The 16,706-nt window shown below is 40.7% G+C and overlaps 1 protein-coding gene across 5 annotated transcripts in view; it reads left to right on the top strand.

The window, feature by feature from the left end:
- The first annotated feature begins 3,798 nt into the window (after positions 1–3,798).
- emid1 (EMI domain containing 1) overlaps positions 3,799–16,706 on the top strand; it is a 145,659-nt gene continuing 132,751 nt past the window's right edge. For all 5 annotated transcript variants that reach the window (XM_041787206.1, XM_041787207.1, XM_041787205.1 and 2 more), the window contains exon 1: positions 3,799–4,356. In XM_041787206.1, the coding sequence (XP_041643140.1) occupies positions 4,187–4,356 (170 nt within the window). In that variant the 5' untranslated portion in view covers positions 3,799–4,186. The remainder of the gene's footprint in view (positions 4,357–16,706) is intronic.

Genomic DNA, 16,706 nt, shown 5'->3' with positions numbered 1-16,706 from the left:
GTGCCCCAGGTACTCATAGAAGCTGACCCTTCCCGTGCCTGCTCTCCTGAACATGTCAGCATTACACACACGGTCTAATAACCTGTAACGAAACGAAAAATGTGCCAAAGAGAAGTTGCCACAAAGTATATAGCCTGCCCCTCTGGCCATCTGTCAGCATCCACAAGAGTCCAGAAAGACAGGGAGGACCAAGGACCAAAAGACTGACTTTAGTCTGCATGCTTTGATACTGGGAACAACAGACTGCCTTGCCCAGTGAACCCAGTATTCCCTCTATTGAGATTTACTATCTAAATTAGTGTATCATGTTTTATGACATAAGAAGAGGAGGATAATTTCACTCATTACAAGACATCCAGACTGTATTTTTCCTGTAGTGTCTTGAGGCATTTGGATGGACTTTTCAGGACAATATGACTTACAATAAGGGACTAGAAATTTGAAACTGGCCTAGATTTGCAGCGTACTGTAGTTGGCAGTGTTCTAGCCTGGTGCTTGAGTCTCAGTCTGTGCAGCATGGCTGTGAGTACTGCAGTTCCACCATAGGGGCCTGAGAGTTGTAGTCACCCCGACCACAGGTATACATCTTGGGGCCCATAGTTTTTGGTTGCAGTGCCAGGTGTTTAGTTTGGAGCAGGACCGCAGCCCTGCGGTCTGCAGGCTGCTCATACTGTAAAACTACATGTCCCATAGGGAAGGGCCCAGGGACGTTACCCTAACCTCAAATATTCTGCTGCCTGACTGTATGGGCACTGATGGCTTTGACAGAGAGGCTGCAGACCATGGCCTCTGAAAACAGAAACATCTCCTATAGGTGAAAATACAGTAATGAGCTTTACTTTATGGATGTTAAAGCTCCTGTGAGGAACTTTTATCTTGGTATCCTGAGATTAAAACACCATGGCTTTTCAAGATCTGGAGAAAATGGCGTAAAACAAGTGCTTCTTATTCAGGGTGAAGAGGATAAGATGCAGAGAAAACAACTGAAATTCAAAAGTTATTATAAGGAAGGGGAGTGGAAAGAATATAAATTGATGTTTGTCCTTTGAGGGCTTCCGTAGGTAATGAGACAAATAGGTCAAGCATTTGCAAAGATAAGCAAAACTGACCAAAAATGCCTTAATCTTGTCTTTTTGTTAGAATTTCTGTTCATTTATATGATTGAATTTTTCCTATTTATCCTGAAACTGCTGAAAATGTAAAAGCCTTACATGCACTGTATGTAAAGTCCACTGAAATGGAAAACAATAAAAAGATGATGTCAAAGATGGTGTGGAATCCTGAGAGGGATTCCTGGCCGCTCCACCAGCATATGAAAATGAACTCCAAATAGGCCAAATACTTGCTGGCATCAAAATATCCGATGTGTATTTCCTCATCCGTCTCTCTTTAATCGGGTACAAAACATTCCCCCGTCCTCTTCCTGAGCCGATTAAGTAGCTGTAGTTTCCATGTCCTCCACTGTCTCTCCTCTCTTTTCCTTTTTGCAGTTACTGCAGCAGCTGATCAATATTTATCCGCTCCTGCCCCATAACACACATGGTTTCAGTTGCCATAGATTTCTGTACACAAACAAGCAGGAAATCTGGCGACAGGGGAGCTTAGGTAACAGAACGTGCAACTGATGTCAGAGAATAATCGCAGTTCAACATAAGCACAAAACATGGATGAGATACAGCAACAGAACGGCAGCTTGTAGTGGCAGGTCATGCCTTCTTTCATTCTTATCCTTTTGCTACATTCCATTTACCTTAAAAACCAGCTGTTTGGAGGCATGTCGTCCTACAGCTTACATATCTTTCAATATATTTCCAGCATTCTTTTTTTTCATGTCAATTTCTGATACTTGATTTCTTAGGAATTACATCACACCAGAGTTGATTGTGTTCCAGTTATTGTCAGTTGGTAAATCGCAGTAGTGGAGTTCTTCAGACTTTCCAACTTTGAAATCCACCTTAAATGGGCATTCAGGATTAAATATCCAACTCTTCAGAATTTCTGAGTTTACAGATCAACTGGAATGCACCATATTCTTCTTATAAGTCTTCTATCTCTTCCATCAGGATGCTGTACAACAGACAATGTTTAGGTGCATTAATGCCACCAAGTTTGGAGCAGGTAATATGAAAATCTATTCAAATCTTTTACTAAAAAAGAAAAATTAATGTACAAATCCACCATGTCATGTCTGACATGATGTGATGGCTGCCCTGATACAAAATGGATAGTTTTATCTATAAAATGCAGGATTTCACTTTGAAAAGTGAAGGAAATATTTAAGCAAATGTAAGTATTCATCCAAAAATACATAACATTTAGATAGCTATTTATTTCTAGTGCTCTCATTTTTTTATATCAATTTTGTTTAATTAATAACATGGGGAAAATTAGAATTTAAAAATCTCAGGTGAAAGTTTGAATCAGTCTGTAGTTTCAAAAAGAGGCTCTTTCTTTTCCAAATTCATAGTAAAAACTGGGGATATTTCCTGGGAACATCACAAGCTGGGATGGATCTCTTAAAACAGGAACTGTCCCCAGAAATCAGGGAAGTCTGGTCACCCTTGGTTAGAGAACCAAAATGTAAAAACCTGACCTGCAAAACCTGATTAATAAAGGTTAAATAAAGCCAAGTAAACAGTCTGTTTACAGGAAATAAGTTTGTCTTCAATAAAAACATTCTAACACTGCAAGTGTAGCTTATGTAGCTCCATCAGCTATGTTATGTGTATGTGTATCTTAAGTCGCTAATGAGGCTAAAGCTAAGCTAGCAAAGCAACTATTTTGTCTGTGTGGCTGTGTTAGCTTTAGCTACATTTGCTAAAGCTCACATTGCTAAAGCTAACTTGGCTACATTGGCTAATGAAGTAATGTTAATTGTGTAGCTAGCATAACTATGTCACTTAAAGCTAAAGCTAGCAAGCCACTGCTCATGTAGCTACTTCTAAAATGGGTTGATACATAATTTAATCCTGGATTAGACCTCTGAACTTTTTCTCTGTTTTATTTATGAAATGATGCTTAGTCTGTAATGTTTGCAATTTAGTTATTTCATGAACTGCCAGACTTTTTTATGCGTAAAGTTGAATTTCAAGAACTAAAATTAAATAAATTTTTAAAAAAAATCTTAAACTGGAAATGCATTGTAATGGCAAATTCAGCACTTCCTTTTTGACATAGACAGTGTCTCAGATAAATGGCCATCAGAGATCTACAGCCAGACTGTCTTGAAAAAAGTAAAAAAAAAAAAAAACTCAGCTTTTCTGCAAAACTTAACCATCTCCAGAATCTCTGTGGATACACATAAATATCAGACATTGAAAAATATATTTTTTTAAACAATATCATTTGTGTGTTTGAATACATTAATTTCCAAATACTGACAATTGCAGTATTCTTCCATTGTATCTTCAAGAAAGAACCTTGAGACCCCCACTCTAGTGTAGTCCCCCCAGAATTTTGGCTAGAATGACGCCCCTGTGGATGCATGTCCTCTTGGGGCTTCCGTATATTCAAAAATATTGTCAGCATTCTTTTCTGCGTACCTTTAAGTTCAGTTATGAACCACATAAGCTCCTCAAAGAAGCTTTAAATGTTATTAATAAAACTCACCAGAGATAAAAGTTATGTTATAGTTTAGATTAAGTTGCAGATTTATTCACCAGAAGGCAAAGTTCCAGTTATTTCAGGAGCCTCTTGACAGGCAGCAGCAACCCATAATCCATTCAGAAGAAAAACAATGCGTAATGTGGCTGTGTCGCCTTGAGCGCGCATTGTCCTCTGACTGACTGAGAGGTAGGAGCGGGGCAGGCAGGCAGGCTGAGCTTTAAAACACCCGAGGAGACTATAAAAGTGCTTTCATGCCCGCTGCAGGAGAGAGGCAGCTCGAAATGCGCGCAGAGAGACGGAGGTAGACGGAGCAGAGGGAGAAAGGAGACAGCACGGAGATTTAAAGGCTGACTTCACGTGTTTAAGCTAGAGCAGCGTTTCCTTTACATTCCTTTTAGCAAAGAACCTAGCGTAAGAGTTGTGTTTTTGTGTCAGTGAAGAGGATGTGCGTCTTAGCCTGCCGTCCCAGTGCCGTTTGACACATTTTTCTCCCTCCGCACCGAGCTGGATTCACCGACCGCTCTGTTTCCTACGTCGGGCTCATTCAAACTTTTCTGCTCCTACTTTTGATGCCACGGAAATGGGACCGCGCCAACCGGAGAGCGTGTCCGCGCTGTGCAGGAAAAGTTTGCTGTGGACGGTGCTCATCCTGCTGCTGAGCACGTTTGTGGACGGGACCTGGAAGACTGGACTTTACAAACCCTACACATCTGGGACAGCAGCTTCTCACACCTCAGTCTACCAGAAAAGGTAAGAAGGGGCACTTAGATGTCACTTTATTAGGAGCAAAAATCACTTTTTTTTTAGTGGTTTGGCTGGATGGTGATACACAAAATGTCTATTTCTGAATCAAAACTGGTCGTGACAACTTTGATGATGCAGTAAAAATCAGCATGGATGGCAATTAAACCAAAAGTCACAATATTGGGCAATTTCTTGTTTTTACAGGAAATATTGACGTCATTATACACAGGTGTTGATAATGTTTTTGTGCAATTTAGATAGTGTGTAGGAGTTTGGCTGCAGTTTTTATAATTAAAAATGAAAATTTCACACTATTGGGTGTTAAGGACTTTTCATAGAATCACATCAAAGTTTATGATTTATAATTTAATTTATGCCACCTCAGAAAAATTGACTTATTTGTTATGTTCCCCACATTATAAGGAGACATGATATCAAGTCCAAATCCCTCAGCCCTAATAATAACCTCATGTTTCTATTTTTAGACCTAAGGGCTTATTGTGTCTTAATGTCATTGCATGACTCTGCAGAGCTGTTCTCATCTCCATCCATCTACCAGGTCCCATTGTCTTCCTGACAGTCGGTTTCCTTTTCCTGTTCTGGCAGCACACTTTGCTCTGCTGACTCCCATCCTCATTGTTGTCCCCTCAGCTCGGCTCCTGCTGAGACCTCCTGTCTCTGTCTGGGGGCTGAGGGGCCGGCTCTTTCTTTGATACCTGCAGCAGGAGATAGGAGGTGCAACATCTGCTCCTTCTAACGGTGGTCTTAAAACACCGTTTGGTCCTGATCAAACTTGTGCAAGATTGATCCTGAATTAGTTTTACAGACTTTAAAACTCAGAGAAAGAACAAGATGAATAGCAAAGGAAAGGATGAGAAAAGGGAAAGATTCAGTGGTTTTAGTGCATGTCTGGAATGGGACTGTTGTGATATAACTTCGACATCATACTACTGAAATTCAAGTATCTCTACCCTTTTTTGATACCATGAAAATAGATGCAGTGTCCACCCAATATTGACTATAATTTTGTTTTTGATAACCACAAATTGCAGGCAAACTTCAGCACAATGTCTAAATTCCACTAAAACATGAGCAACATTTTGGCATCTAAACATGACCAGTGTGTTTGTGCAGTGGTCTTTAAAGCACCCTTTGGTTTTCTAATGTACTTGCAGACAGTGAAGAGTGAGGCAATGATTTAAATATCTATGATGAGAAAAAGAATAAGCATAAATCAAAGGGAAGAAAAATGAAAATATCAATGCATTTAATGCATTTCTGTAACCAGAATTTATCCTTGGTATGACACTAAAAATCCAAAGACACAGATGCCGTCATGCTTTTGCTCTGACATCTTGGTCTGAGCTACAGGGTCACCTTAAACTTGAATGCTGTATAAGTTTGGGAAATTTTGAAACCAGAACTGAGGATCATTTGACCTTTATGCTTTTCAGCTATAAGCAGCAGATATGCCAATTGATGTGACCTTTGTTTGCGATGGTCTGTTGTTTGTCATATATACGGAACTTGACATACACTGCAAAAAGTCACAATCTTTCCAAGGCACCGTCTCAAATAAACGGGAACATGTCAGTGAGATATAAGGGCTTGTTTGTAGACAGTGCGCCTTGAATATCTTAAGTGAAAGAGTCTTGAAAACATTTTGTTTTGAGTCATGATGAAAACAGCTGTTTTGAAATGCTGTGAGGTTTTAAGCTGCTGTTTTATTTGTTAAAAATAAATCAGCTTGACTTGACTTGAATTAAGGTAACAAATCTGCTTTATTGAAAACAGCAGAGGTGCTGACTTGGCCAGGACTCTTTTGTTAAAGAGATTTTTGTATCTCAGTGAAAATACTCCTGGGTAAGTAAGGTTATATCAGAAAATAAACATCAATATATTAATGAAACTCAGGACAACTAAAGTAGAAGTCAGAAGCCTCCAAGATTGGGATTTTTTTCCAACTTATTCATGAAAGTTGGCAAACATTGAGGGAGTTCAGCTGTTCAAACAAATATACACAATATAGACAAAAGTATTTGGCCACGCCTGTTAATTATTGAATTCAGGTGTTACAGGTGTGTAAAATCAAGCATCTAGCCATGCAGTCTCTATCTGTAAACATTTGTGATTCTAAATGGGTCGTTCTGAAGGGCTCAGTGACTCCAAGCATGGTGCTGTGATGGATGTCACCTCTGCAATAAGACAGCTTGCAAAATTGTATCCCTGCTGAATATTCCACAGTCAGCTGTAAGTGATATTATTAAAGGGTGGAAGCATTTCGGAACAACAGCAACTCAGCCATGCAGCAGAAGACCACATAAAATCACAGAGCGGGGTCAACGACTGCTAAGACATCTGGTGTGTAAACGTTGCCAGCGCTCTGCTGATTTCTAGAAAGTTCTGAACTTCCGCTGGCATTAATGTAAGCGCAGTGGGAGCTTCATGAATGGGTTTCCACAGTTGAGCAGCTGCATACAAGCCTCACATCACCAAGTCTAATGCCAAGTGTCGGATGGAATGATGTACACCACTCTGGCACTGGACTATGGAGCAGTGGAAACGTCTTCTGGGGAGTGGCGAATCATGCCTCTCTGTTTGGCAGTCAGATGAATGAGTCTGGGTTTGGTGGATGCCGGGAGAATATTACTTGCCTGACTGCACTGTGCCAACTGTAAAGTTTGGTGGAGGAGGGATAATGGTATGGGGCTGTTTTTCAGGGTTTGGGCTAAGTCTCTTATCTCCAGTGAAGGCAAATCTTAATGCTTCAGCATACCAAGACATTTTGGACAATGCTATGCTTCCAACTTTGTGGCAACAGTTTTGGGAAGGCCCTTTTCTTTTCCAACATGACTGTGCCCCAGTGCACACAGCAAGGACTAAGAAGACATGGCTTGATGAGTTTGGTGTGGAAAAACTGACCTCAACCACATCAAGCACCTTTGGGATGAACTGGAACACTTCTGGCTCATGAAATAGGTGTAGTTTTTTAAAGTTTCAGTACTTTATAAAGCTTTTGATTGAAATGCAGAGATTTGATCATTTTTAAACACTTGGTATTGAAAAGTATCAAAAATGTTAACTTTACTCTGAAGGAGATTCTGCAGACTAAAGAAACAGACAGGAGTATTAGCTGATCTTCTTCCCTCCTGCACAGTGCCAGTGTTTAGCTCAGAGCCTGGTGAGTGCTTTGTAACAAGAGGACATTCCCCATCCTATAAATATTTATGTTTGAAGGTCATAAGTGTGTGTACATGTGGTCTGAAACCCCCGTCTACTCTCTGATGAGGCCTTGTTTCTGCAGGGTGTGTCCAGGTGGCCTCTCTCCTCCGGCTCACCTCAGTGCTTTAGATCCTCCATCAGTCATGGCCAAAGGTTTGCGGATGTGTTTACCAAACACGGGCAGCTGGGATGCTGTCACATCTGGGCTTGTTGTGGGAAAGGTGGAGAAGTTTACAGTGGCTGTGGTGCTGTTTGTAAGAAGCAGGAGGAGACAGATGAAGCTGTGAGAGGTCAGTAGGTTTGTGGATCTGAGCATCTCCGTAGTCATGCTGTCCGGCTGAAAGCACGCTGGAGTTTATTGTGTCAACAGAGCCAAACAGTGGCGGTGGGATTTAAGAGTGAGGATTGCTCTCCTGTAGCATTTATCATTGTTTAAATGTGTTAATGTGCTTTATCATCTTGGTCTTAGCTACCAGGTTACTTTGAGTGCTGAATTAGTTTGGGAGATTTTAAAAAGAGGATCGAGGAAACATCGACCACTTTGTCCACGTTTTTCTGTTGATTTAGTTGCAGCTTTGTGAGACGAGTTCATCCAGATGACAGACATTGAATCTGTCCGGTTCATCGGCTTTGCAAGTTTGAGATTGTTTTTGCCGTCATCGAGTGACATCGATTTCCACTGAAGTGACTATTTTTAAACAAACCAAATATTGTTGAAATTAGCCAACTGGAGGTACATCATCTTATGGGGGCGCCCCCTGGTGGGCAAAAAGTGTTTCCTACTGCTTCATGCTATAGTGATGTGTGTTTTAGCCAGCTTATATTTGTATTCTTTTAATGAAAATAAGTTGTTGTTCATCTTGTTCACTGGTGAATGAAGAGACAAGCCTGGGTTGTAGTCCTACAAAACTCAGTGTGAGACAGAACAAAAATTAGAGTAATGCTTAAGACTGTTATGAGTGTTTATGGCTCTACATTCAGTGAGAGAAACTCCACGCTGAAATTCAGGAAGTTTAAATGAAGTGAATATGAATATTTCAGTAGGAAAGAATTCAGTCAGAGGAAATCCTTCAGTGAGAATGTCCTCGTGTTCCCGCTCTTTCTCTGCCTTCACACAGTGATTACTCCAATCAGAGGGGATTAACACGTCCTCAGTCATTTCTCCTCTGCTGCTGCTGTTTCTGTGGAGGAGCTGATAAAGTGTGCGCTCACCCCAGTCTTTCTTAACCACTCCATGAGCTCGTTACACCCAGGGGTTACGGGGGTAGCTGCTTCTTCATCTCTTGTCTCGCCTGCGTCTTTATCCCCGCTCTGAGGACTTGTCATGGTCTGACAGGCAGTCTAAACCCTGTGGCTGCCCTCATTCCTCACCCATCTTAACCATGTCCACGTTTTCTTTAAGCATGGGAATGAATACGGTACAGATTCCAGGAGGCTGAAACCCGTGTGGCTTAAAGCAGAATGGATTTAGATCTGGACGTTCAAAGGACTTCAAATAATGTGTGTGCTCGAGGACATTTTTCACAGATATTAGGAAGTGTGTCACATACAGCAAAGCTAAGAATCATCTGGATGCTGATAATGAGGATTGTTCTCAGGGAATGAGATAATACACTAGTGTGGAGCTCTTACAGTTAGTCCATTGTCAAACAGCTTTATCTGCATTTAGATCAGGTTTAATGGGCTCATCCTCTCCTATCTGAATGCTACTGATGTCTAAGTTTTGCATAATTCCAGTTGTGCAAACACCCAACACCTGCTGAAATGCTGGCACAAACACTATGAGACTATTTAAGAGGACTGTTGCAGCAGTGTGAACTGAGCAGCTTGAATCAGACCAGCTGACTGTGTTGGCCGGGACTCCGTTTGACAAATCACCAGTATCTGTTTTTTGGATGTTGCAGGAAAATATTGGGAAATGTGAAAAAATGAATCCTGTTTTGAAAGGCTATAAATGACAACAGATATTTTTTATGGCTGAGTGTTTCACTACATAAAGTAATGCAGTGAATTTTGGAAATGGTAACAACCATCTTTGTTTAAGATATGTTTTTCTCATGAAAACTTCAGCCTTATAATTAAAACCCCTGTCTCTTCCATAAACTGTGCATTTAAGGTGCAGGATGTGCTCTTATATAGGTATACAGCAGAGATTCAAGACTATAGCTGCAAAATTTGGCAGTTGTTTTCAGCGGATATCTTAGTTGCAAGCATGTCCTAACTGCATTCTATCTGAGCAAGCATCAGCAGCAAACTTGCACTGATCCTGTCGTAGTATCCAGATAGCCTGGTATCCTCCGGCAATGCAACATGGCATTGCTTGATGCAGCATGACTCAGCTTGCTGTTTTTTCTTCATTGCCTTGTTCTTGTCTTCAGCTTTGATGTTTGGTTTTATGGATAAAGAACAAGGAAAGAGGGAGATGACAAGGTACCAGGTAGGGTTGTTCCGATTCCGATACCAGTGTTGGAAATACGTTCGATACTGCTTAAAATGCAGTTATGGGTATTGGCGAGTACACCAGTTTATGCTCTGATCCGATGCCGTTTGGTTTAGCATTATATGTTGCTTTGTTTAGCCATGCTAAATGTTAGCACTACAAACCAGAAATAAATTCTTCTTCCCTGCTTGATGCACTGCATACATGGGGTTCCATTTTCAGAGCAGCGAAGGAGAACCAAAGGACCCACTGCAGCAGCAAAGAATGGAGGCTGTGTGACAGTTTTTCTCTGAATGTGATCGTAAAAATGCCTTCCAGACCAGCACTGTTGTACACGTCAAAACGTGACACAGTTTACCAAAAGGTAAACAATTTTTGAACAATAAAATGTTGCCTCTTACTTGTTTTCCTCTTGAAGCTAGCCGTTGTGCCTTCCCATCAACGCTGTTGATGCTTTTTAATCCTGTGAGGCCGCATTTTTAGTGACCCTGGAACTCTTGGGACTTTTAAGTACTTTACTGATTAGTAAACCCGATATTGAATGTCTTTTTATCCATTTTAATGGAATTACGATCATTTATTACCGCTAGCCCAAATGCTAACTGTCATATTGTTACCTTTTGTGAGGGTCTGTCAGTCGTTGGCAGGCTGTTCCATAATCACGTGATGAAAGAGCCTGTGATGCAACCCCCTGTATTACTGTTATTTTAATATTTAGCAGTAAAACTCAATAATCAGCTGAATGACCACTTTAGGGTCACAGAGATGCTGTACATTATTATTCTATTTGTTGAGTCAAATATAGGTCTAAAACAATTTGCTAGTCTGCACAGTCTGGCCAGAGAGTTCACACTGGTATCAGATCAGTACTCGATATTGGGTGATACCTATCACCTTGGTATCAATATCAGTCTATCCCTACTCATCAGTGCAAAGCACCAAACTACTGTTTCTCACCTTCAAAATTAAAGAACTAGATGTCATATTTTTACACGGAAATGTACAGGTTAAATATTTCTGGATGAAGAGACTGCATGATCTCACACAATATCTTCTGCTCTTATTCAGTTAGGACGCAGAAAGAAAACACTGGTGTGCCAACTTTTACTCCAGTACATAGTGAAAGTATTGTGATTGCAGCCATGCATTTATAACTTTTGTGGTCTAACAGATATTTGAATGTTCTTTTCATATACTTTAACAATCAGTCAGTAAAATGTAAGACTTTTAATGATTGGACTTTAGGCGTCCAAAATTGTAAACAATATTCCTTAAAGGATATCAGTGCCTCAGTCAGTCATAGTGATCATTTATAACTGCCGTATTTATCCTCTATGGAGTTATAGATGAGCAGACATCCCTTTTTATTTACCTCCTAGCTTACCTTAGAAAGAGCAGGAACACTTAAGATGCACTGACCTGTCAGATATGCAGCAACACTCAGAGCTCCCAGGTGTCCACACTTAGCTCCATCAGACAGAGATAAATGAGGGTTTTCCTCGTCTGTCTGAAGTCGCTGTGAGGAGTCACTTAGCTGTGACCTTTAAGGACCTTTTTTCCTTTTGATGATCTTCACTGTTGTCTGCTCATGAAAACACATGGCAGCTTTAACCTGCTCCATGCTATACCCTTAAAGTCTTAGGGTCAGTTTGAATAGTCTTTTTAACTTAGGAACTGAGAGATATGACCCACGTGTGTAAGTGTCGAACTGTTCAGATTCTCTGTTTTAAAAGGAAAGGAGCTTTACTGCTTCCTTTGTAGTCTCCTTTAGCAGAGAAAACGCTGGGCAATCATTTACCAAAGAGAGAAAAAAGATGACCCACAATTCTTTGGATTAGCTTCATTTATAGTGGCACCTCAGTTGTTCATTAAAACTGAAACCTTTGCATTTTATTAGTTTTCACTGTGAAAATCCGCAGAACGTGGTACTGTGATGAAAGCAGTGAAGACAAGTCTGTTGCTCTGTCACTCCTTAAAACCACTCCAGATCCTTCAATCCTAACTAAGATCTTCATACAGGACCAGCTCGTTCGTCACAGCTGTGCAAAGTTAGAGAGGTTGAGACTAACTTTATGATTCAGGCTTTATTAGGTGGCTGTGAGAACAAACATATGCCTTTATCTGTTACATTTCCATGGTTGATATCCTCATAATACACAGGCAAACCATGGTATTTTAAAGAAAGGTTATGGTGCAAAGGAGGGAGAAAGAAATTGAGGGAGGGGTGAGCGAGCACAAGGAAGGAAGCAGTAGGCACCCACCCATCTTAATGACTTGGACGGATATGAAAATGAGCATAAAATCAAACCTCTTCCTAAAAAAATAATGATGAAGTTTCAGAATCAGTGTGCAAACATGATTTTGACAACATGAGGTTGATTTCCTTTTATAATGTGCGAAAAATTTGTATGAAAAAACCGACTCAGTGAGCAAAGGCCTTAAGAAAGAGACTGGGCAACAATGGCATCCATGGGAGAATTCTAAGGCCAAATTCACTGCTGAAGCTTGTCTCACATTTGCCAAAAACATCTTGGTGATCCCCCAGGCTTTTCTGTGGACTGACAAGACAAAATTTGCCTTTTTGGGAAGGTGTGCATCCCATTACACAGGGAGTAAAACTAACACAGCATTTCATCAAAAGAACAGTCAAACATGGTGGTGCTGCTGCTTCAGGACCTGGACAACCTGCCATAACTGATGGAACCATAAATTCCACTCTCAACCAGGAAATCCTGAAGGAGAATGTCCAGCCATGAGTTCAGGACCTTAAGCACACTTGGATTATATGTCAGGACAATGATCCGAAACACACCAGCAAGTCCACCTCTAAATAGCTTTTTAAAAAAAAGGAAAAAGAAGGTTTTGGAGTGGCCTAATCAAAGTCCGGACTTAAATCTGGTCGAGATGCTGGGGCGTAACCTTAAACAGGCCGTTCATACTCAAAAACCCTCCAATTTGGCTGAATTAAAACTATTCTGCAAGAGGAGTGGGCCAGTGGGAAATGTGTCAAAGGCACAGAGATGGAGTGCACAAACACAGACCAGCACCCCACATTAGACCAACTCCATGGAAACACTGCACTTTAGTAGCTGCTTACAGTGTAGTTGCAGGTGTTCTATGGAAGATGCCAGCTCTTGAATAAGAGACTTCAACTCAAACAGGAGCAGTACAATAATAAAACTGTCATCATTAACTTGAAGATTATATTCAAGTCTTGAATCAGGCCATTCCAGAGTGATCACGTTTAAAATCCTCTCCTCTCAGTCCTAGCCTAAGTCTTGTCTTCTAGCTCCTCTTTGGGTCTATTCCTCAGAATCTTTTTATTATGACTCCCAGAATGTCCTTTCCCTCTCTCTCTCCATTAATTTTGCTCCAACTATGTGTTCTTTCTCCTCTCTTTGAGGTGTATTGTCGCACCACATTTATCTTCTACCTCTCCTAAATCCTTTGGGAGCAGCAGAGCCTCATAATTGTCTTTTCATTCACTCTCCAGTCCTCATGTGAAGCTCTCCTATGTGACCAACTCATAATTAAATAACTCTCCTCTCCTCCTCTGTCTTTTGTCCTGTGTTCTCTGTGGGTATTTTTCCCGCAGAGAGGGAGAAATGTGGAGAAATTCCTTCAGATTTCCCCACTGTACATGAATGGAAGGAGGAAAAGGGAGGAACTGGGACGTTTCTCATCGTTTCTGCCCTGTTCTACCCTCCTGTCAGTTCAAGCTGAGCTTTTTCCTCCCACACTGCTGCAGAAAGTGCTCTTAACTTTGTAGTGCGGTCATGAAAGATGCAGACTGCAGAGCTTACAAGGCAAAATTGAGGGACACGCTGTACCCAGGATGCAAAATATAAGCTTCTCTGACACATTCAGAAGGTAGTTCAACTCATTTTTCAGCAAAAAAAGAAAATTATCCCACATCAAACCTGCAAAGTGTTGCAGTTTGCATCAACACACCACTGCATTCAGGTCTTCATCTAATCAAAGCAGAGCAGCAGGTCTTCTTTGGGCAGATGTCTCAGAACCTCCTGATGTGCATGGGCACCCATAGCACGCATCGTCTTGAACATCCTCTTTGCCTTCAAAAAAACACAAGTGCACGTGACGTGCATTGTTCCCCATGCACCTCAGTTAATCTGTCAAAAGATTTGTCTGATGTTTTGTTCGATTTCACCCAAGATTTTAAGTTAATGCCTTGCTCATCTTTTAAGCACATCATTTTTCAAGGCCTTAACAAAAACATGTCCACTTCAACCAGCAGTGAACTAAAGATGTTACTTATTTTGAACTTACAGCAGTTGTGCCTGAATACACAACCTTTATTGGTATATAACACTCAGTGTGACTTTGAACCATGTGGCTTTATCCTCATAAGCCCAGCCTTATTTAATAGCCATACCTCGTACAGTCATGGGCAAAAGTATGGACACCCCTGGAATTTTTCCAGAAAATACACCATTTCTCCCAGAAATTGTAGCAATTACAAATGTTTTTGGTATACATGTGTTTATTTCCTTTATGTGCATTGGAACAACACCAAAAACAGAATAAAAAAGCCAAAATTGACATAAATTAACACAAAACTCCAAAAATTTGCCAGACAAAATAATTGGCACCATTTTAAAATTGTGGGTAAGTCATTTTATTTCAAGCATGTGATGCTCGTTTAAACACACCTGTGGCAGTAACAGGTGCTGGCAATCTAGAAATCACACCTGAAGCCAGTTAGAATGTCTAAAAGTTGACTCAACCTTTGTGTTGTGTGCCTGTGTGTTACACCAAGCATGGAGAAGAGAAAAAAGAGCCCAGAATTGTCTGAGGACTTAAGAAGCAAAATTTTGGAAAAATATGAACAATCTGAAGGTTACAAGACCATCTCCAGAGATCTTGAAATTCCTTTATCCACTGTGGGTAATATAATCAAGAAGTTTATAACCCATGGAGCTGTGGCTAATCTCTCTGGACATGGACAGAAGAGAAAAACAGACAAATGAATGCAACGCAGTATAGTTGGAATGGTGGATAAACATCCTCAGTCAACTTCCACACAAATTCAGGCTGTCCTGCAGACTCAGGGTGCAAAAGTGTCAGCTCGGACCATACGTCATCATCTGAATGAGATGAAGCGCTATGGCAGGAGACCGAGGAGAACCCCACTGCTGACAAAGAGACATAAAAAAGCCAGACTAGAGTTTGCAAAAATGTACCTGAGTAAGCCTCAATCCTTCTGGGAGAACATTTTGTGGACAGATTTGACTAAGGTAGAGCTTTTTGGAAAAGCACGTCATTCTACTGTTTACAGAAAACGGAATGAGGCCTACAAAGAAAAGTACCTACAGACCTACAAACACAGTACCTACAGTCAAACATGGTGGAGGTTCAAAGATGTTTTGCTGCCTCTGGCACTGGGTGCCTTGACTGTGTGCAAGGAATCATGAAATCTGGAGACGATCAAAAGATTTTGGGTCAGAGGTCATGGGTGTTCCAGCAGGACGATGACCCAAAAAATTACCTCTAAAAGCACCAAAAAATGGTTGGAGACAAAGCGCTGGAGAGTTCTGAAGTGGCCGGCAATGAGTCCGGATCTAAATCCCATTGAACACCTATGGAGAGATCTTAAAACTGCTGTTGCAAGAAGCACCCTTTAAATCTGAGAGACCTGTAGCAGTTTGCAAAAGAAGAGCGGTCCAAAATTCCAGTTGAGAGGTGTAAGAAGCTTGTTGATTGTTATAGGAAGTGATTGGTTTCAGTTATTTTTTCCCTAAGGGTGTGCAACCAAATATTAAGTTGGGGGTGCCAACAATTTTATCCGGCCCATTTTTGAGTTTTGTGTAAAATTCTGACAATTTTGGCTTTTTTATTCTGTTTTTTTGTGTTGTTCCAATGCACATAAATGAAATAAACATATACATCGTTTTTTTAAACTCAGCTTTTTGTTAAAGGTATGAATGAAGCACCTGTAGAGGCACATGCACGCTGGAAAGCACTTAAACATGGGGCAGTAATAGCATATACCCTGATAAAATTTGGAGAGGGTATGACAGTATTAAAAAGTGAACGCTTTCCAATCCTAGAAATCTTTCCTGGGTGATGATTTGCCAAGTGGCTCCTTATGTTACTCATATTCCCTATTGTGTTATCACATTCTAGCAGTGTCTGCAAATTGTTTTTTTAATTTAGTCCATCACATTTTCTCCTTTCTTCTTGACACCAGGAAACCAAAATTCTTCCACACGTCAGATTTAAAAGCCACTAGTGCATCCACAATCTCAAAAACCTAAGTTGCTAGGGTCTGATTGTCTGTCACCATTGGAAGCATCCACCATTTTTATACTTTTAGATCAAGCCAGTGAGTTGAGCATAAAGGACGAAGGTTGCGCAAGGCCTGATGGTAACTGTAGTTCCCACTTCCCTTTGCTCTGCTCCACTAAACACTTTTTGCCCTGAAGAGCTGTTGTTTGAGAGTCACATGTCCACGATGACATTGAGACACTTCTTTCACTGAAATACAGCAAAATGAACAGTATGTCACATCTGTACCAATCATATGACCTTGCAATTCCCACCAATACTTAAACAATTCTTGCAATATATCAATCAGTTATCACAGAAGTGCTGTATCATGATAATATTTTATGTGTTCTCATAGTTCTCACTGTGTGTTTCCGCCCTACTAATAAACAGGCTGACAGCTTCCTTA

The sequence above is a fragment of the Cheilinus undulatus genome, linkage group 5 (assembly GCF_018320785.1).
Source record: "Cheilinus undulatus linkage group 5, ASM1832078v1, whole genome shotgun sequence".
Lineage (NCBI taxonomy): Eukaryota > Metazoa > Chordata > Actinopteri > Labriformes > Labridae > Cheilinus > Cheilinus undulatus.
Note: the sequence above shows the minus strand (reverse complement) of the source record. Positions and strands in the feature narration are given on the sequence as shown.